General features: G+C 40.8%; 1 protein-coding gene across 1 annotated transcript in view; it reads right to left on the bottom strand.

The window, feature by feature from the left end:
• Positions 1-22,146, bottom strand: part of kdrl (kinase insert domain receptor like) — a 41,845-nt gene extending 19,699 nt beyond the window's left edge. The window contains exons 1-15 of the mRNA XM_042221045.1: positions 21,632-22,146; positions 14,162-14,252; positions 13,057-13,268; positions 11,387-11,508; positions 9,960-10,119; positions 9,715-9,857; positions 9,453-9,624; positions 9,199-9,319; positions 8,919-9,088; positions 7,251-7,407; positions 5,164-5,269; positions 2,954-3,062; positions 1,601-1,885; positions 1,366-1,512; positions 975-1,103 (exon numbers count right to left, since the gene is read on the bottom strand). Of these exons, the coding sequence (XP_042076979.1) occupies positions 975-1,103; positions 1,366-1,512; positions 1,601-1,885; positions 2,954-3,062; positions 5,164-5,269; positions 7,251-7,407; positions 8,919-9,088; positions 9,199-9,319; positions 9,453-9,624; positions 9,715-9,857; positions 9,960-10,119; positions 11,387-11,508; positions 13,057-13,268; positions 14,162-14,252; positions 21,632-21,695 (2,188 nt within the window). The 5' untranslated portion in view covers positions 21,696-22,146. The remainder of the gene's footprint in view (positions 1-974; positions 1,104-1,365; positions 1,513-1,600; positions 1,886-2,953; positions 3,063-5,163; positions 5,270-7,250; positions 7,408-8,918; positions 9,089-9,198; positions 9,320-9,452; positions 9,625-9,714; positions 9,858-9,959; positions 10,120-11,386; positions 11,509-13,056; positions 13,269-14,161; positions 14,253-21,631) is intronic.
• Positions 22,147-22,378: the final 232 nt, after the last annotated feature.

Below are 22,378 nucleotides of genomic sequence, written 5' to 3'. Positions count from 1 at the left end.
AATAAAACCTTTATATCATCTCAACCTCTTTCACTCTTGTTTATTTGTTTCTTCCCAACTTCTCTTTCAGGGATTGTATATAAAAAGGAAGTGGAAACACGCTTAGCATTGGTGGTTTGCTTGGAGAATGCATACCACACTTTTTTCCTGTAGTGTTTTCATCTAAACACGGCTTTGCTAACCATCCATGTCCACACTACAGACTCACGTCTCTCAAATCTACACAAAATTTTTCCGGCTCTTATTTCAAGCCGACCTTGACTAAACAATCATGGCATTGCATCACATGTATCTTGTAGCGTGAAAATATAAAATAAATAAAAGAATAAATAAATATTATATATTATATTATATATATATATATATAATATATATATATATATATATATATATATTAATATATATATATATATATATATAATAATATATATATATATGAATGAACAGCCGATTAAGCTAATTCTAAAGTGCACAGATATGGATGGAATGACTTGCATGATGGCCCACTTTTTACATTTTCTAATGACCTTCCACTCCAATTATCTACTACGTGTTTCCAGTGCCTTGGTGGTTGTAGCAGTCAATCATTTTCAACTCATTAGTGGCCCTCTTAACACTTTACAAGGGTTGTGTCCTCTACATGATGGCTCCAAGCCAATGCTATGATCATAAAACTCAAGAAGGAATTCATTTGGCATTCCTCGCAGCCACAGATTTTCTGTCAAGGGAGAGTTCTCTCACTAAAGTCTGACCAGAGCTATTTGTAGTGATGACAAGAAAACAAGAGGCCAAGAGGGTCTCAGAGATGTTTTGACAGGGCATGCAGAAAATGCTTGACTCCCCTGATGAGCAATGCTCTTATTTTGATCTGCAAGTTTCATTTTATGCTGACAATCCAGTGCTGTAAACATAGCAGGTCAGATTGTTTGGAAATTTCTTTATGTTTAATTGTTAATATTCCATGACTGACTCACCAAACACAGTAACCACAGCGCTTGTTTTCAGGACACCCTCAGTGTTGCTGGCTATACACTCGTACAGACCCTCATCATCTTTCTTGACTCTCTCAATGATCAGGGTACCGTCCTCGCCCAGTGTGATACCTGAAACGCACAAACTATTAGTTAAACAGCCGAAAAGAAGTGCAGAATTTTAACTTTGGAAGTTTTTTGAAAACTCGTGGCAGTGCAAAGGCAAGTTTAATGACTACACAATTTTAACTGGATAAAACCTTTAATTTGTCAATAGACTGCACTTAATTCATCTTCTTCTAATATGTCAACCCGGTCACAAAAACTGTAAAAACAACAACAAAAAAATTCTTCATGAAAGCCATAACATATGAGATACTTTTCTCAGTGGTACCTGGATTTTCTTCTAGTGGAACACCATTTTTCAGCCACATGATTTTTGGAGGAGGAACTGCTGAAGCGTTACAAACCAGCCTCAGGGTGCTGGTATTGTTCACATCTTGGCTGGTCAGATTTTGATTCAGCCACGGTCTTCTCCTGGCTGTAGGAAAATAAAAAAAAAGTTTGGATTATTGGTGCTATCACTGTTTCGTAGAGAAAAAGTGGAAACATATATAGCTCTAACTTACCATCCAAAATAAGTACAGCCTCCTTGAGTTCAGCCTTCTTGTTGAGCTTGTAGGCTCGGCACTTGTAACCTGCAGTGCTGTTTTGAGACACATTGTGCAAATAGAGAGAAAGGGAAATGGAGTAGCGACTGAACTGGAGGCTAGACACGCTGGAAGTGACTGTTTGATTCCTGGAATCCAACCACTGTAGATCTGTGTAGAGATAACGGGTTGCCCGACAGGTCAGGTTGACGTTGTTCCCTTCAATCGCTTTCTGAGGTTCAGTGGTTATTTTCTCAGGTTGATCTAGTGTGACAAGGAACATGGCAAACAACATATTTAGTCATTTACATTTACATGGCATCTACATCCGTTTACATGCGTGCAATTATCCAAATTGCCAGAGAAACTAATTAGGACAACAGTTTTTGACACAAAGGTACTTATCAGAAGACCCAGAATGTCAAATTCCCTGTTATTTCCTGTTTCATCACTATTAATTAGAAGTATGTTGATGGTGCTTCTGCAGTGATCCAACTTGAGCGAGGCTGACTGTGTGCCCCAAGGGATAGAGAATGCGCTTGTTTATTCAGTTTGCTGGAAAGCATTCTCTGTTCCGTAAGAGAAGACAGCTGTTTTTACAATCCTGTCCTCTTTTTTTAGCAGCATTCCATCATTCTCTGCCTTCCTCACCTTTGAAAGAGAGTGGGATTCCTCTTGGGAATTCTCCCACCCTGGGAAAATAATTTTTTGGTACTTGGCATCCACTCCAAAAGAAGTCCTCCACCCTTCAGGACATGTGATTCATGCAACTTTTTAGGAAAGGTGATGCACTTTATTGCAAAGTGAGCTCTGCTTGTGCACGGTGACACCTCGTCCCCACTGTTATTACATACCCGTCTCAGTTGATTTTCATTTTGGGAACATTTGGAACTGCTCACATGCACATAAAAAGTAAATCCTTATTGCACACACAGGCTCATGAAGAAAGAGCAATGACCTGCTGGTGCAGGAGCAGGAATGCGGTTATTCAATGATGTTTTTAAATGCATGCCATGTACAGCACTCCATATGCCTCAGGACTTGTTTGCCTCTCTTCCGCCCCGAAGCTGTTCAACTACAGTGGAAGATGTTTTCAATTAATGCCCCCCTCTGGTTTCTTTATTGCACAATGCAATCTGTGAATTCCTTTCCTGTTCTTGCAGTTCATTACAGCGTGCGATGTGCACACAGATCATTTGTAAAGCATAGAGCTCATGGTATAGTGTGCTTTGTAATTGAACTAATGTGTTTCTGCATGCAGCTGTGTGATTATAATGTTTTGGGGTTTTTTTTTATTACATTTTACTTGTTGTATTCTGGTGACCTACTTACCATCAACATAGAAAGGCACTGTAATGTGGGCGCTGCCAATGTCGTTCTCAGCCTTACAGTAAAATTGTCCTGAAACTCGTGCATCTCCGATCACCAGGGTACTCACAGTCTGATTGGAATCAATAAAGCGATTGTGATTAATTCTTAAAAGCAGATAAAACATAATAAATATAATAATAAGAGAAACAAATGCTTGATATCATAATTCACTTTCTGCTGTCAGTGTGATCGATTCTAGAGGTTTCAATCACCATCAGAGCACCGAGTCGCTCTTAATAAACAAGTGGGAGGTCTAGACACAGCCTGGTGTGCTTTATAGTCTGCAGTGCTTGACATTAATGAAAGGATACAGCTGGAGTTATAAAGGCCAAAGAGTCTCCTTCATACTGGTGCTATAGATCTAGACCTGGGCCTCCATGTCCATTTCCTGGAGAGCACCTCCAATGCCATGCTCGATTTTAAGGTTAGCACAATATTTTAATGGCTTAAATAGACAAAATAATAAGTGAGACACTTGGGTGAAGGCCAGACTGCATGGGGTTCTGTTTAGTGTTCATGGGGACATCTGTTTTTGGGGTCAGTCGGCTACATCAAAGAGAGTGAATGATGTGGGTACATTGTCTGGGGTATGTTGGCCTAAACTTCCTGGGCTGGTAGGAACTATTGTGTTGGCTGTGAGAAACCCAGCTGCAGCTACAAAACCACATCAGCGTGCCTTTACTTAAACTGTTCACTTTACAAACATACAGGCATCAAAATTAAGTATCATAACGTCCAAACCTTGCTGATAGAACATTTGTCAAAACACTGAGTGACCTTATGATATTATGTTACACCTATTACTTACCATTATGTAACATGAGATTGAAAGCAGTCACTGAGACGATTGTGCCTGTCCCGAAGACGTGACCTGACCAAACACACTATGACCTCTGTGCCAAAGTCTTCCCTTAGTGTTTCCTTATATTATGACTCTCCTTTTTTGCTGGGCTTTCTGAGGAGGCCCAGTCATGACTATGTTCTCATTCACGGGCCAAAACGATTTATATGGGGTGACAGAGAGGAATTTACCTCCACCAAATCCCTCTTCGTTTAAACTGCTGCTTGTTATCGTTGAACCTTAGCCCTGACCCTCATAAAAGCACCGGCGACTGGCCACAGGTACTTGTAAATAAGAGGTGCCTCTATATCTATGTCAGACACGTATAAAAATCGATGACCTGTAAAGAAGGCCAAATTTACAGTTACGTGGTGTGCAAATGACTGGATAGTTCTTGTTGTCATGTATTTCACAGTTAGTAATGGTAAACAGTCACTTAGTCATTCGCATTTACATGGCATCGACATCCGTTTCACAATTAATGAGCGCACCAGCAATTTATGGACTACAAATTCAGTTCAAAACAAAGAATGGATTCAGAAAGGTCAATGATGCTTTCTCCTGCTCTAAAACAGCTGTAATGGATTTTTTGAACCAAATCCTATACAGACAAGGGGCATGGCAGCGAAGGCCTGTTCTCAGTTAGGTATGGCATGAACAATTTTAGCATCAAGCTTCCACGGGAGATTTGAACCAAAGTCTGTGTGGGATGTTTGGGGTTTGCATGGCAATACGTCTTTGATGTCTTTTAAGGAAAACTAAGGGATTCTTATCTTCAAACTATCTAACTATTGATGCCTTAAGCGTTGATTTTTTAGGAAATAAAATAAAATTAATATGCCTGCCTTAAAGCTAAACCTAAGCCTGCCTTCATAGTGTAGCTGTTTCATGTTTACATCTACTACAAAGACTGTGAAAACCTGGGGTGTATTTCACTTTAGTAATGGGAAATGAACTATGTCTGTCAGTTGTGGTTGCACCATTTCCAAACTGCGGGCCTCAAAGAGCAAAAGCTTTTGTACAAGAGGAAAGCCAGTGTAGGTAAAGCAGTGTCTTTACCGCTATTTTTTTCTTGTAAATATAAAACCTTTCTTTTCAGATGCGGCTCATTAAATGTGTAATAAAACCAAGTTATTTGTCCCTAATTCCCAGGTAGCTTAATTCCAGGAACAAATCCCATCTCTTATCGCACATTTCTCCATACCATCTCTCTTCCAGTTCTTTATACTGGCGACAGCTATTTATTAGACTCAATTCATGAGGAAATGCATATTATAAAGTGCATCCATTGTTTAAAAACATATACTACATATAACTTTAATCTACATACCTTGTTTTTTCCTTTAACTAGTTGAGAATTCGTGTTTATGTTTTTAATCCAGTTGTAGGAATCGTTTTTCCTTTCATCCACTCTGACAGAGACAGGCTCCAAATCACTACAGGAGGGAGAACATGCAATAAAATCAATCATTCTGAACAACGAACAATGTAACAGTCTTTTGTATTTGAGAACTTTAGTGTAATATCAAAACACACCCTGTCCAGATCACACGATAATAATGTATACCCTGCTATCTCATTGTGAAGGCCCTCTCCTGAGGGTTCTCTGAACCCTCTAGCATGGGGTGTCCTACTTCTTAAACCCAGAGAAAGCCTTGATTTAGGCCCCGCTGGTGGTGAACAATTAGTTTGATGAGTGGAGAGGCACTGAAGGAAACAGCAGCAGCAACAGGAAGGGTTGTGCTGTGCGTCACCTCATACAGGAACACCCCTCCACGTTCTGGCCAGAGGAGATAAGGCAGATCCTGAGACCTTGGTGGTCAGCAAAGGACAGCTGATAACTTCTCAACCTGGTGATAAAGACAACCCTATATTTCTGCCTTCTTAAAAAGCTTCTCTCAAATTCAAACCCTCCCCAAAAGTGACATTTCCTTTGCTCCCAAAAGATTAAGGGATGCAAGTTGGATTTACAGTGACAGCTACTCTGCAGGCTCAGGGCACTATAAAACAAACATTTTGCACAATTGGCTTCCCACCAGGCTATAGCTGTTCCTCTGTCTCATTAGCCGCCTGCCACAGCCCAGCCACAGTTCCTGGTGCCAGCCCTGATTATCTTTGGCCCAGCAGAAAGAGTTGCTTTGACCTTACTAAACCTCTGCAATATTTTATCACGAATCTGGTAAGCAGCAGCTGGTTTTATGCGATAATTTAGTGAAGAAACCAATGGGAAACTGGTGGTTTAACACCATCTAGTATGTAACATAATTAGTCGCTTTCAGTCTGCATTGTTTTCTTTGCCACTGGATGTGGAGACTGATAACACGCAGCTAATGGCCCATTGTTTTCCTGATCTTACAATTCACAGGCCCTCCAAACCACGATCTGAGTGACTGTTCAAATGTTCATTTTGTGTACGGGTTCACCGCCAGGCTGGTATCCATGCACAGTCACACATATACAGCACTCTCAGTTCTCTTCAGCGCTGCAATAACTCGGGGAATCTGAGATTTAACTCCCCTCTTAGCCTACAGAACCACTGACCACTAATGAGAGGGCAGCTCTCCGCGGCTTTGTTCCTTTGATTAATGGGTCATGTTCTGTGACACAGTCAATTGAATCAAAGTAGGTCTGCTTTATAGAGGGATCTCCGGGTCGGACTGGTGGCTCTGAATCCTGCGAAGGTATCTCTTCACTGCGTGTTGCTGTTGGTGATTTTGAGTCAGTATTGTGGAGTTTGCGTCTAAAGGTACAAACTAGTTAAAGACTTTTTAATACCAACTTAAAAACAGATTTTAGACTAAACATACAAAAGAGAGACAGAAAAAGGTGAAATATCCTCTTTCAGATGTTCAGAATGAACAAGAAAGTATTTAGTCATATGTTTATTAATGTGACCAGAAAATGATATAACTGATGTTAGTATCCCATTGTCCCAAGTTTGAAACAGCTTAACAGATGTGGGAATAGCAATTTTGTCCTTAAAATTTCCAAAAACATAAGTGTCTAAAAATTATATGATTAACCATTAATTGTGAACCTTTTAAGACTTTGTATGATTCCATAGACACCCTGTGCATGGTTTCCAAAACATGGAGATTATATCCACAGCAGGTGGACTCAATTGCATCATTGCAACAGTTATTCAGGCTGAAAAAATGCGACAGTTTTTTATGCAGAGAGAAACATCAGGCGGTAACTTTCTGGAAAACCAAAACTGAAACTGGTATACAGATAGAGCTCATGACTTGGTAACTTTACAATTCAATTCAAACAATTCAAAGCATGGAATTGTTTTTGAGCCTACACTTAGGTTAAGTGGCCTGCTTGAAATTAGTTACTTACACTGTTGAAATGCTTTGAATTTCTTATGGTATTGCTCAACCGTGACAGACCGAGCGTAACATGAGGGTGACTCACTTTTTAAACTTCGGTTCTGAGTGAAATGGTTGCCAGTGCCAAGTGATGGTTGGCAACGGCAGGCCAAAAGCAGTGCAGGTTAGATGATGCTGTTTGCCCGACATGTAAGGTTGCACGTCCACAGTAGCAAGCTCCGCCTCTGAAATACTTGGCTTCACTACATACACACACAAGTACACAGTAACCACATACACGCACAAACATGGAGAGAAATTGGAAGAGAAAGACAACATGTTAGATCAGAGGTCATGATTGCCTCCTTTAAGAAGCCAAAAAAAAAGCTCCCACTCCCACATTACACATTTTTTTAAATCAATTATGAGCAAATAAAAAAAGAATTCTAGATATTTTTTAGGGGAGCAGCATTCACCATGATAGGATCAGGAATTTCTCCTTTCATTATTTTTTTTCTGAATCGTATTCATTCAGCTTAGTTTTGCACCTTATGTTCACCCTGGCTGTCCACACCCCACTCTCTGTCCCACTGGGTTAGCTAAAAGAATCGACCGTACCGGCCCCGCCTGCTGTGGAATCTCAAAATGTCTCAAAAAGAAAGACAGTCTTGATGTGCAGCTATGAAAGGCGGGCCGTCGACATTAGCTCTCCTTTAGACTGTGTAGGGAGAAGAGTGGGGGGATGCCTGCCTAGCCCAGGGCTCTAGGTCAAAGAACAATCTCACCGCAGTCCATGCCTGGGTCACTGAGTCAACCATTTGTGCTGCAATGAACAACAGACAAAAATGCTTCTCCCACCTCGGGAGATGTACTTATCTCAGCACTATCTGCATTTTGGACAACAGAAATAGTTGTGTTGCATTCAGTGCCCCAGCTCATGCACACCTGCACATCACGTAGTAATCCAGAGCACTCTGACGACTGTAAACAACATATGAACAAGATTTAAAATAGTTCTCTAACTGGTGCCAGGATTTTCTCTCCACTTTGTTGTGTTTGTAAAAAAAAATTCATTCCAATAAATAAAAGTTTTGTGAAGTGGGCCGGTCAAGGATCATAAATAAAGTTTATAAGAGGCTAGAGGGGCCTGATTTTTACACTTTTTGGCACACTACTGGGATTCCTCAAAAATGTTTAAAGAATGCTACTTCACACTTAGCATGTGTTCCCTCCACATGCTAAGTGTGAAGTAAGGGATATACAGTCTCCTTTTTGTTCTTTATAGCAAGCAGACTCCATTCATGTATCTACTCAACATGCTAAAATATTTATATCCTAGTGTTGACACTTATCAGTATATTAAAAGAGTTGTCATAACAATGAATTGCAAGCTGATTTTTCTCCAGCTAAATACATAATGTATAGAACATGCTGGTTATATGAGCCGTACTGTATGCACACAGGGTGTAAGGATTGGAGGGGTCTGGGGCAGCTGGAGCCCGTGTGCAGAATAGAACTCGGGCCTTTTACACACTCCGCCAAGCCCCTTTCAAAGAGCCCCAATAATCAACAACAGCTGCTCCTGCTACGTCAATCCAGCCCTGGAATATACAAGCTCCCAAGTTCCTCTCACACTAGAGCTGCTACCTGCCGTCCAGTGATCTAGACTGAGAGCAGCAGCAGACGTGCTGGGGGCAGCCTCGGTCCACAGCCAAGGCGCTGCTTCATTTCGTCAGGATCAGTGAAGATTATCAGGTTTGTGGTAATGGCTTACCTGTGACTTCCAGAACGTAGCTGAGATTCCTGTACAGCCCCTTTGCTCTGTTGCCCAGGCTTATGGTGAACACGCCAGAATTCTTCTCCTGCACATCAGTGATGGCCAAGCTAAAATCAGACATCCTATAGCAAGTGGAATTCTTCTGGATAGGAACCCCATCCTTGTACCTGAATATTAGAGGCACATAAAAGTTTGTTTGTTGTGCATATGCAATAATAGAGGTGCCCAACACTCATAACAAAAGGTTTATTTATAGTGGCTCGAAACCATTGCCTACCATGCTATCACGTCTGGTGGTGGCAAAGCGATGACCCTGGGTTCAAACACAATCTTCCTTACACCTTCAGTGACTGTTCTATGCTGTCCATTCTTAGAGGAAATGTTAAGAAATGGATGCTCTGCAACCAAAGAGTATAGATTAAATAAGGTTATCATTACTACTTTACAGGATCGCCCCAATATTACAATAATTCACAGCCTAAAATTCTTTTAATTTCACTTGTAATAATAAAGCATTAAAAGCATTCTCACCATAGACAACAACTTTTGCCGTGACAGTATCATTTACTCTGGGATTCAGCTCAGCTTTGCAATGATATATTCCCTTATCCTCCATGGTAATGTTTGGCAACACTAAAGTGTTACTCATTATAAGGACCTTAGAAGGTTTGAGTAGGGACTTGATTATACTATGCCGTTTTTCCTGAAGACAAAGAAAGCACCATAAATGCCAGTCCTACTTATGCAGGCTGTTCCATAATATTGTAAAGTCAATGATAAACCATTAACTTACTTTGCCCTTTGGAAAATGCCAGGTGAAGTTGATTCTTCCATTATAGGTGGTCTCCCCACTACAGTTGAGGATGAGGGTGTCTCCAGCCAAGATTTTAACACGGTTGTTATCTGGAGTAATCCTCACATTTTTAAGGACATCAGCTGTAAAATTGGAACAAACATAATGAAATGTTATGAAACCTTAAACAATCAGAAAGTTAAAAACAATTAAAAGTCATGTCACCAGGAAAGCAACAGACTCACTCAGTCTACTAGGAAGGTATTCTGACTTGAACACTTGACTGTTGACTTTGGCATGACATGCCAGCATGTTGTATGAATCGTAGGCACCGTAGGGGATCCTGAACCCAACCATTGGATCCCACACCATTTCCTTTGTAACCTTCTCAGTTAAACTTGGCGCCTGTAATGAAAAAGGCAAAACTAATTTGATGACACTTGTGATGCCAAATATAGGTCACTGAGCCAGACTGACTAAAGAGGAAGCTGCATGACTTCATTTAACACGTAACTCATGCTCCACCGGGCTCAGCTGGGGACACATCTGTTAAGCTGTTTTATAACACATGCATGACAGCCCTGAACTTTTCTAGACATTACCAGAAGGAGATGAATGTAGAAGAACGTAAATGTTCAGTGCAATCAGATATGACATTAAGCAGTGTTAATGAGAGCTCCAGGGTACAAAGTCTGTGCGATGTTTTGCACCTGCTTAATAGCACAGGTAACAGTGCAGTGAACTGTCAGTCATGTATCCTGCCGTTTTAACCAGTATTCCCAGTAACAAGCACTGTGAATGTGACTGCTGCATTAATTTATGCAATTAGGGAAATAACATGTGGAAAGGATGTCCTTGCCTGCTGCTGTTTGTTCTCATGTCAGAAGAAGGACTGGGATTGGAGGCAATGGAAGAGAAGGAAGGAAGGAAGGTGAAGAGGAAGGAGGAGTGTCATGCATTTATTAATAACAGGAAGGTCACACCAGTACTATCTGTGGCATTAGAGTCAGAAGTGATTATGCACAGTTGGCACTATGACACAGTCATATATTAATCGCAAACAATGAAACAAAATGTCACAAAAAAGCACAAAAAGGCCACAAAGGCACATCATCAAGTACTAACAGGGTCTTAAGTTGTATAGATAAGTGCACTGGAAAACAAGGGAGTACTCAACCGCTGCCTACTAAGATCAAACAGTCTTATGCTGTTACCTGTTGTTTTCTAAGACTGGACACAACTTTTCTGCTGTTTCCTGATGTTTGTAAGAGCAGAGAGACTAAATTTAGCCTGATGAGCTATTCTGAGAAAAGCACTCTTGGAACACCTTCCTGCTCTTAGAGGAAGCAGACAGGATGACTCGCTTTGCCGCCCCTGAGCTTCCCATAGCTAAGCCACTGTCCCCGGTCTGCTTCTGTGTGCTAGAATGATTTAACACACAGAGGGTGTGAGAACCACTGTGATGCCCTATGCAAGGAGTGGAAGGACATTTTTTTCAAAACAGGTAAGGATACCCTGCTGTGGTATTAATAGTAATCTTGCTCTCAGGAGACGTGCTGTGTGAGTTTCCTGGAAGTTCATTTTAAGCAGTGTCTATAGAATACTGTGTATTACTATAATATGCAGTACTATGAAGGCATTTATAAAAGCATGATGGTGCTTAAGACCCTACCCCTGTCAGTGTTACATCAATATCAGGTGAGGATGTCCGACACGGGACAACAAGGCTGGTCTCGTGCCTGTAGATGCCAAGAACATAATTTTTAACAGGCTCCACAAATGGCTGGTCGGGATCTGAAAAAAAGAATTCAACATCTTAAACACAAGTCAGGCAGAAACACCATTACAAATTAAATGTGGCCCATCACAAGTTGTTTTTTGGGGAAACCATGTTTTCTAGTAAAATTATTCAGATTCTGGTAAAATAAGCCAACTTAATTTAAAAGTGCAGTGGTTAGCATTGTTGCATCACAGCAGGAGGATAATGGGTTCATAGCTGCCAGCTGGCTGTGATCCTCGAGTGTGGTTTGTGCATATTTTGTTTTAGAAGTGCATGTGTTTTCTCCCAGTCTCTGGCTCTCTGTCACTGTGATTCACTTGCAACATAACCAGGGTGTACCCCACCCCTTACGTCTGCTGAGACAGGCTCCAGAACCTTTGACCCACTAGGAAAAGGAGGTTTACCAAGTGAAAAAGAGCATGTCAGGGTATTCAACAGAGATCCAGAAAAGAGATCAAATCTCAGATTGGTTAATTCTGGCCATATAAGGACAGTCAGTCTGTGGGAACGCTGTGGCTACATAAATAGTCTGTGATTGAAGGAAGGTCGAACATTAGTGGTGTGAAAAAGTTACAAAAATTAACAAACAGCTGAGGATTTTTGAAATAGGACACAGAAGGTAAACTGTGGAAGTCATTTAAAAAGCACAAGAAGAATTAAAGCTAGCTTTATATTTATAATAGTTGTAGACCAATATTAAGCAACTTTATACCAACATTTTTCAAAATATAAAACCACTTTGGTCACATTGGCTGATATTGGAATTTACTCTCTGCTGCCCAGTACAATATCCAGTCATATAAGTGTATGTAGTGCCATGTGAGGTTTAGGGAAGCGTTGTTACAAGGAAAACAGTAGCAGAAGCAGGAAATGGTCAATGACCAGGGTTTCCCGAGCAATTAGCTTATCCTCTCACCTCCAGAAGAGGTGAGAGGATAAGCAGCACCACAGAAACCACTTCCTTTCTCTATTTTTTTCTCTCAGATGGAGACCTGTGGCACCTCAGTCAGGATTCCAGTTGAAAAAAGGTAGCAATAACCGCCTCTATATTTATATCTAATGCATACAACTACAGATTTTAGTAAGCAGGTCTTGCTTGCTTTCTTTTTTGCACATTCTTCCCACGTCATTAAAAAAATAAAGCCTTTTGGAGCTGACATAGTGAAAAAGGTAGGGTACACCCTGAACACCATGGTCCTTTACATCCTGCTGCCTAACTCACTCTTTCTTCCTCCTATAAAGGATGTGTCTTGTGTCTTATGTCTTGCAAATACCACACTGTTCTTTGTCGGTTCAATACTGTCATTATCACCGTCTGTGAGATCAGTTCAACATTAAATCCTGCAGCTGCCATCAGGAGATAGCAATTATCCTTTGAAATCTTTTTTTAAACACAAATCTTCCGTGCATTTTAAATTTCTGAATGAAAAAAAAACATTTGGTTCAAAATGTAAGAACAATTTTCAGTTTTAGAGTTCAGTTTTTCTAACATTGGGTAACTTCTTAAATTAAGAACCTCATAATTTGAGTATTATACATCCAAAACGGTTTCTAGCTCTCACCTTTTACATACACATAGGTGGATTTGATTTGGTCTGAACCATCCTTGGTGTATTTACAGGTGTAAGTCCCAGTGTCATTGGCAATCAGGTGTGTGACTATCAGTCTGCTGCAGTGAGACTGACGGTGAGGTCTTGAATCACACTTCTCCACCTTCACTCCCTGCGATGAGATCGACCGCTTGGCAAGTGTCCAGCTGAAGACACCGTGACCTCTGACATTATTGAAAATGAGAGAGAATGTTAAATGAGATTAGATCTTGGGCGAGGCGAATGGTATTAGAAAAAGCAAACCATTAATTCTATTAAAAGTGGATCTATTTTTAGAGAAGGTGTCACATCTAGCAGTAACCACAAAAGCTACTAAACTTAGTAGCTTATCCCTGGGGGCTTTTGGGCTTCATTTCCATTTTAAGTTTATTTCAAGTTCATCTTGAGTCATCCAAAAGTTTGAACTTTCACATGGGAACATGTTTCTCTTCAATGATGTGCTTAACTAACACATTCTTTCCACGCAGAATTCAGTTTAAAATGCTCATTAAAGAGATCCCAGAGGAACATCTAGCATTTCTCACATTCCTTTCCCTTTGCCTGCAGAATTTTGGGTCAAGCAGAACCTCTAGTTCTCATCCACATCCAAAAAACAAGACAGTGCTCTACGCATCAGGCTTCTTACAATGTGGCCTTGTAAGGAAGCATTACATTAAACCAACATGAGTTCTTAAGCATTCTTTGAAGGCCAAAAAAATGATGCAATAACCTAAATTCCTAAGAAATGTGAATGTACTTGGGTTCTAAATTCCATAAAGGAAGTGGCAGAAGACTGATAAACGTTGACCACTATCGCTGGTTCCGGTCAGGGACTGTCCCAGCTTCTTTGTAGCTAGTAAGAGTCCACAGAACCAGGGACGTCCTGCTAATTCTCCCTTAAAATTTCTGCCATATGGTGAGCGCAGAGGTAGAAGTCCAGCAATTAGAAGAGCAAAGGTAAAGTAAATGAAGTTGTATTGTAATGCAAAGTGGTTAAGAAGAGTTATACACCACCATCATAAATGTTTGATTACATTTCAAGTGAAACCAACAAAAGTAGGTGCTTTCAACTGCATACCTGCAGGTGAGGTTTAACAAATTGCCTTTATGAAGAACGATTGGATTGCCGGAGGGATGAATCCTAAGCGAGTTTGCGCTCTCCAAATGTCCTGCAAAACACACACACACACAGACATTTACACCAACTCTTCAATGGTATGTTTTCATCATTGTTATGCTAAACAAAATGAAAAGCACAGCGGGAAGTCCCCATTGCACAACTGCTGTGTAATGTGCCTTTAGTGCTGTGCGCGTGGGTTCACTTTGTCCAGTTCTACTCCTGCCTCTTGTGTAAGTGATTGTCCACTGAGAGCACACTGTGGGGACTTTTGGGAGCTGGAGAGCAGGTTGTTGAATGGATCGGGGTCCTAGGTGATCAAAGATAGAATAAAGGGAGGAAGAGGATGATACATGGAGCAGCTGTGCCTCGATGCCAAAAAGGTCAACACAGTCCGATTTAGCAGGAACCAAATACTTTTTTTTGTTCATTTACTAGTGACTTTTTACTCTGAATGCTGTGCTTATAATATCAAGAGGGTGGAGATGTTTGATTCAGAGGTGGACATATCTCGTGTGGAGCCAGCAGAATCTGTTGAGAGGTCTCTCTAACAACAGTTAACATAGGAAACAGTGTAGTTCTGCCTGCTGTCCAGAAAGAGTCCCAGTCCCAGATGTTGTTTCTTTCTTTTCACTAAGATCCCTAAACAGCCTGTCACTGTGGACACAAAACAAGTATATTAAGTTTACCCTTGATCTGTTGTTAAGGATAATGTTGGTTTATGTGTTTGATGCATATACTGGCTTAAGGGGCGATAATGGCCTATTTTATGTGTTACCCACACACCTGGAAACCTGCATTTACACACAGAAATACAGAAAAACAATCACTCACACACGTTCTCCTAGCATTTGTGTATTATTCAGAACAGCTGTTGTGGCAAGAATGAGCTGACGCTGCCAGTGTTGGCAGGGGGACTCAATATTCACTTCCTCACAAAATGTTATAACATCATTGTTTTATTGTCCAAGGTTAAGCAGAGGGGAAGGGTTGTGGCTTGCACTCTTTCATGTCGTAAAACCACACACTTTTGGCTGCATATGAACACAAATCAAGAGCCCTGGCCTCAATAAACAACCACATAAGCTGCAGTTCATAATTGTATGGCTTTTATTTATAGCTGCCAGACAAATTTCTTAAGGGCATTCTACTTTGCATTTTTTATGCCTTGATACATAACAAGAAACAAGAATACCATCAATCGCAATGTAATCAATCAAAGTTTCAAAATGTCCAAAATTAGCACCACTATGTGACAAGTTCATGGCTGTCAGGAATCTGCAACACAGAGGAAGTACTATCCCCACTGTAGTCAGGGAATTCCCTGAGTAAATGCAATTATTGCACCTGGACATTTGTCAGAGGTGATCCAGGACAGAAGAACAACCACTGCCATCTTTCACAGACTTATAATGCTTATAATGCAACTTTCTGTGAAACGTGCTCACCCATATGGAAAAGATATATATAAATCTTATAAAGTTTGTATCTGTCTTGTGTGAAACTTGTATGAAAAGCATATAAGAGTGAAAACAGATACAAGATCCCTTGAAAAATTATATAATGAAACTTGTATGTTTTGGATACTTACTAAAACAATATATGAAAGTAATGAGAAAGTGGCCACTTTCATGAGTAATCACATATAAGTTTTTACTATTTCTTTTCCATATGGGCATGTCCATTGTCCAGAGGTCATGACAATGAACAATAACGAAACTGAGCTTCTGGGCTATTGTTAGGCAATGGTGCCAGTTTCGGTCATTATGCAACTATACTGCATATACTGCACTGTTGTTATGCATAACCTGCCAAGAAATGTAACTGCACATTGAATCAATGCAGGCTACAAATATTGTGATTGGTCTGATCATTACCGTTAAGTCCTCCTGTGCCTTTGCAGTTATTTAAAAAAAAAAAAAAGATCAGTGAGAGAAGAACAATCATTGGCTTAAGATGAGGACTTAAAATCGCTGAAAATTCCTGGAAAGAGATTGCTAAACCTATTGGAAAGATTCTGAGGGAATTTCCAAAGAAGTGGAAAAACCTGGGGGACAAATATGCTTGCCACCTCCCAAAAATGACCACAACAAAGAGTCAACATTTTGTTTCTATCAGCTGGCATGCATATAAAAAGGCAGGACACAACCACATAATAATGAACACATATGCACCTCCGCAAGCATAAGTGCCAGCAACATCGGCCACTTGCGTCGGTTGTGTCGAAGGCTCACCGCAAAGGTTCACCGCAAAAGTCTAAATCAGGGCAGAGACTGAAGACTTGGATGAGTAATGAGACGTTTTACCCCAATGAAAACACTTCGTCCAGATTAAAAGAGTCCACTGAGACTAATTATGGCATTTTCAACTTCTTGAATCTTTGACTCGGTTACAAATACATCCCATGCATAAATGCTTAAGTCCCACAGCATACCCAGAATCATCATCTTGACCTTGAATTGCACGGGCAAAACGCTTATCTTTTAAAACTAGCACATTTTTTATGTCCTTCTCTTCAGTAATGCACTACAGATGGGTGAACCAGCAGGGGCCCCCAGCAGCCCATTAAAAAAAGACAAGAGAAGAGAGGAAAAAAACATTGTCTTGTCTACACACCCATCCTCAAAACTCCCATCTGCCCAGAACTGACCTTAGCTGGCATCCTGACAACCCTAACCCCCTGCAACAGCTGTGCCCTGCGTTCCTTCAGGAGATCGCCTGAAAAATGCCAGAAATTGTTCATATTGAGTTGGTTCAAAGAGCCCCAAAGCTGGTTCTCATTAAAAGGCATTACAAAGAGGACAGGCATGGAACAAACAGAGAGGGAGTCAGGGAGGGTGCGAGAGGCCGACTGACTTCTGCTTTTTTCACTTGCATGATCTCGATTGACTCACACAGCATCAAGCTGGTTGCTGACACAGAGCCAGGTTAGCTAAGATTAGACCAGAATCACATTTTTGTGTCTTTGTCCTCAGTTGGCATTGATTAGAGGAAATGACACAGGACACTGTGTTTGGAAAAGACAAATGGTCAGGAAATACAGACAAAAATTTTGAACAGCATGGATTTCAGGATTTTTTTCAATAGAAATGTCTGTGGTCAAGAAAATAAATAAATATTTAGTCTGAAAGAACGGCCAAACAATGGCTGAGACTGAGACTAAATGATTCAGATTTTCAGCATTGCAATGGAAAATAATGGCCTATGTATGCTCTGCTTAGCCATATTTTGTCAAAGGATCTTGAATAATACTTGTTAGTCATGTTCCTGACCTGAGAGAAAGCATATACTCTTTGTGTTTAAGATAATTTGAGCACAACTCCTAAAAAAATTCAGTGACTACAAACACCTTAAAACACTACAAAACTACAAATTTAAAAAAAAAAAAAATACATAAAGCTAAATAGAAAAGTGATATAAATGCCACCAGCATGTTGCCAGTAGCTCATTGGTGATGTTGTGTAATAATTAAAAAAAAATATTACTGTATCAGATGACTGTACTGTCACTGAACCGAAAAGGAAACTCCAAGTCACAGCCCCTGAAGCGCAAGGAATAATGTGCGGAATTCCCTTCTCTTTTGCAGAGGGCACACTTCACCTCCCTGTACTTCCCGTCCCATCATCAGACGGCACGAATGTCTTGAGAGTCGAGGGAGAAAATCATTTTTGGGAATAGGGCCCAACGATTCCTTTGCGTATCATTGCCACTTTATCCTTTGCTCTTCTGCTTTCACAAAATTAGATGGGGGGAGAAGTGAGAATTACGAAGTAAAGGAGCCAGCTTTGCTGTACTGTGACCTTGACGATGGACTGAAACAATAGTGAACAGTCTCTGCGATGAGATTTCACGATAGCGCACTGGTAGTTTATGTAAACAAACGTACTACACACTAACTTATTTTTATATTTTCTCTCAATTATATGTTAAAAGTACTTTAAATGGTATATGATACTACTCTGTCATCTGCTATGAAGCCAGACTAAAAGGCTAAACCTGATCAATATCCAAACAAAAAGTGGAAGGGGGAGAGGACGGATTTACCGCTAGAGTACATGAGTCAGCTTTGCCATACTGTGACCCTGGCAAACAGAGTGAAACAGTAGTGAATAGTCTGTCATGGATAGTGCTATGGTAGCTATTGTAAAACAAATGCAATACACTATTCACTAACCCGTTTTTGATCCTACTGACATCTGTTAAGAAGCTGGACTTAAAAGGATCTGTATCCTTCAAATCTGAGTTTGGGCGGTCTAAACATCGCACCTTCTCGGGGTCACGCTGCTGTCCTGCTGCAAAAGTGTCCGTGACAGTTCACTGCAAGTTAGACTGACAAAATATTCAAGACAAACTTTATCAAACCTTTGACAAGACTTGACCACCTGCCATAATAAGAACCAGCTAACAGTGCTCTGGCTGTGCTACTTGTGTCCTGGAACATTCTCACATGCAGAGTCCTACAAAAACCCTACACTTTGCCAACTGCAAGGTTAAGACAACAGTTACAGAGAAAGCCTTTTTTATTAGGCGTGTATAAGCCTTTAGAGGTTTGGAGGCAAAATGCCCCAGACTCCTCTAAAAAAAACAAAAAAAAAAACAAAATAAAGGAACATCTGGCCGTGATGGGTGGCCACTCTAGGTTATATGAAGCTGTGTAGAGCCAACAAAGAGGGTTCTCCTGCATGAGACTCCTAAATAGTAAACCCAGAGGATTCCTGTTTTATAATGTATGATTAAGACTAAGAGGCAGACAGAAGCTCCTTGAAATCGAAATCCCATGCAGGATTCAAAGAAAATATATTGCTGGTTCGAGGTGGATAGGTCTAGCATGGAACAGATGCTGGAATAATCCAGAAAAGCAACACAGTTCAATTTGTAAAGCTGAATTTCCCAGTGTTTTCTGCTCTACTGGTAAATCTCCCACTCCAGGTTAGTGTGTGTGTGTGTGTTTAGGATGTGTACTGCCTGCATGGAGCCAGATGTACTGCCAGTGAGCAATGAGCCCCCACTGCACTTGGCTGACACGTCATCACTCCCATTTTCCAGTCTTCAAGTGTCCACGGAGGAAACAAAAAAATACTCTGGACACAAAATCAACCCCTCTCGTCACAGGACTGTCTACACTGCAGGAAAAAGAAAGAACTGACAAAGAGAGTGTTGTATATGACAAGCAACAATAAAAGGACAGCTTCCACTTTCCATTTCACCCATCTCCTTAGTCACTGATGTGTCAGTTATAATTTTCATGGCAATTTTCTTTCCTAAACTCAGGGGTGTCATCTGACTAAATGTAACTCAGAACCCAGAATAAAAGAATCAGTCCAACACAAGTGATCATTTCAATTATATATATATCATTACATTTACCACACCAGTGTGCGAATGTGTGTGTGAATGGGTGGATGACTGGTTATGTAAAGCGCTTTGGGGTCCTTAGGGACTAGTAAAGCGCTATATAAATACAGGCCATTTACCATTTAAAGGAAAACTCCATTGCATGAGTATTCCTACAAGCATCATATCTCAAGTGACATCCAGAAGGGTCCACTGAAAAAAGCTTATCTTGCTGACATTTGTGTGAGCTGTTGCGCTTCAGTTAAATTGGTGTCAAAAGGTCAGAACGAACATATGTAACCTGTGCTCATTTTGAATAAGAAGCAGCTGCAAGTCAAAAATTAAGAAATCAGCAAATACAGTTTTTTTTCCCTTTTCACTCTAAGCCATCTTTAAAATTACTGGGATATAGGTCGATGTTGTGTAACAATAACCCAGTCGAATGCTTGCGCATCACTCAGTCACTTATAACTTTGCTTAGTTAACGATGACACCGTGACATTCTCACAGCTATTCACCAGAAAAAAACATCTTACACATCTCTGAATAAACAGAGACACCTTGACGACCATCAGTAACTAATGTCTCTACCAGTCAGTGGCTCCTGTACTGAAACAATAGCCCCTTTCCTCCTTGCTATTGTCTTGTGGATGAAGTTTGACATAGTTGAACGTGAGCACAAGGAGCTCCGGGAAGAAATCTTTGCTCAGGTAGCGTGTCACATTTCCGTGACCTTTACTAGCCAGAACAATTCCAGGCTGCCTCTCTTGTCCCTACATCCGCTTCCTCCTCTTTGCGTCTTTCCCACGCTTTGTGAGTGGACAGTGAAGGAAACCTACTCAAAAACACAGTGTGTGTGTGTGTTCAGTAAAAGAGGTTGAATGTGAACACTATTTCCTTTGTTTGGATGGGCTGTTTATTTTGAAGTGGTGAGGAAGCCTCAGTTTGTATCTCTGTTACACACTGGACCTGGCACAAGGTGAAGGAACATCCCAGATTTACTCAGGTTTTGTGGCGTGAGACTGAGACAATGGAGTTGACAGGACTGTCAGATAAAACATGACACAATGTTTAATCCTGTCCACGCACACATACCAATTGCAGGAACCTTTCCTTTCATAATTTATAACAAAGTACTGACATGCAAAATATTCAAAGTATCTAAGAAAGCACACAAAAATAGACCATTCTGACAGACCATTTACTCATCTCAGTAAATCCAGTCATATTAAAATATAGAGCCCGACTAATCGCCTGTTATGAATCAACGCATTTTACCGTACTAACAATCTCCCAATGACAGACGACCTCTAGGGGCTTGTGTGAAAATTGCAAACTCAATAGCAGAATGATGACTTTTTCTGTTGGCGCATGATCTTCGAAAATGTGCAAATAATCTGCGGTCATATCCATACACAGAAATCATTTTACACCGCAGCTGGGATCAAAGAATAACCCGCCAACAAAATCAGCTCTTGGTTGCAGGTCAATTAAACACCGGAGAAATTTAAATTACTATAAAAAAGAAAAAGAAAAATAATGCTAAAAAAATTTTATTGTAAAAATTGGCAGCTATATATATCTATATCTATATATCTATATCTATCTATATCTATATATATCTATATCTATATAAATTTAATATATATATATGATCCTTTCAGGTGGCAGAGCAGGTCAGCCACTAATCAGAAGGTCGGTGGTTCGATCCCAGGCTGCCTCCTGGCTGCATGCCAAATATCCTTGGGCAAGATACTAACCCCATGTTTGCCTACTGGTGGTGGTCAGAGGGCCCGGTGGCGCCAGTGTCCGGCAGCCTCGCCTCTGTCAGTGCGCCCCAGGGCAGCTGTGGCTACAATGTAGCTTGCCATCGCATGTGTGTGTGAATGGGTGAATGACTGAATGTAGTGTAAGCGCTTTGGGGTCCTTAGGGACTAGAAAAGCGCTATACAAATGCAGGCCATTTACCATATCTCGTGTTTTTAAATATTATGCAATCAGTCTTTCATTCACTGAAGGGAATTAACAATCAGAAAGTCTGTTCTTTCACTCGTAAATATATAGTGTATGTAAACATGATCACAAACAATGACTCACCTAATGTTAGACATAAAAAACACAAGATGACAGCAACCCGGTTGAAGCAGTCAGGTGGTGCCATGCTGCGAACTTCCCCAAAGTGCAAACCTTGTGATAAAAATAAATGCAATCGAGTCCCTGTTTGTCTCTTTAAATTCCGGCTGACTGCGAGTCTTAATTGGCCTATAAAACGCCTTTCATGAATCCCCAAAAGGTTCAGGTGCGCAAGGACAAAGCAGCAGTAATTTCCCCATATGCCTGCACGCGATTCGCGGGGGAGCTCTCCTGCGCTGCTCGGCAGTCCAACTCCCGGCACCGGCGCACTATCCTCTGGGCAGGTGCAAAAGTAGTAAAAGGAGAAAAAAAAGTTAAATAAAGGAAATTAAATCGGCGGTAAAAATAAAAAAGTTGAAGTGAAAAGTACTTCAGCTCTGGTGCTGTGTTTGGACTCAAGAACGAGATGAATGAGCTCCTGCGCCTTGTACCCACTGTATCTCCTCCCTATCGCCTCTGTGCAACACTTACAGTGCCGTCCAGACGTGACACGTTTTATGGAGCCACACACAGACGGAGGACGCGACGTCACTTTTGTTGAGGAGGGGGAGGATGGGGGAGGAGGGGACGACTTAGCTAGCTACTTAGCTACTGAGGGGGAACAGTAAGTCATTGTTCTGAGTTATTCCCACTATAACTGTGCAGGGGGGAAAAAAGATGCAACAGAAACGCAGTCATTGCACGTATCTTATCATTTAGGAAACTCCACTC

The sequence above is a fragment of the Haplochromis burtoni genome, unplaced genomic scaffold (genome assembly GCF_018398535.1).
Source record: "Haplochromis burtoni strain Fernald_Lab_line unplaced genomic scaffold, NCSU_Asbu1 Contig_4, whole genome shotgun sequence".
NCBI classification, from domain to species: domain Eukaryota; kingdom Metazoa; phylum Chordata; class Actinopteri; order Cichliformes; family Cichlidae; genus Haplochromis; species Haplochromis burtoni.
Note: the sequence above shows the minus strand (reverse complement) of the source record. Positions and strands in the feature narration are given on the sequence as shown.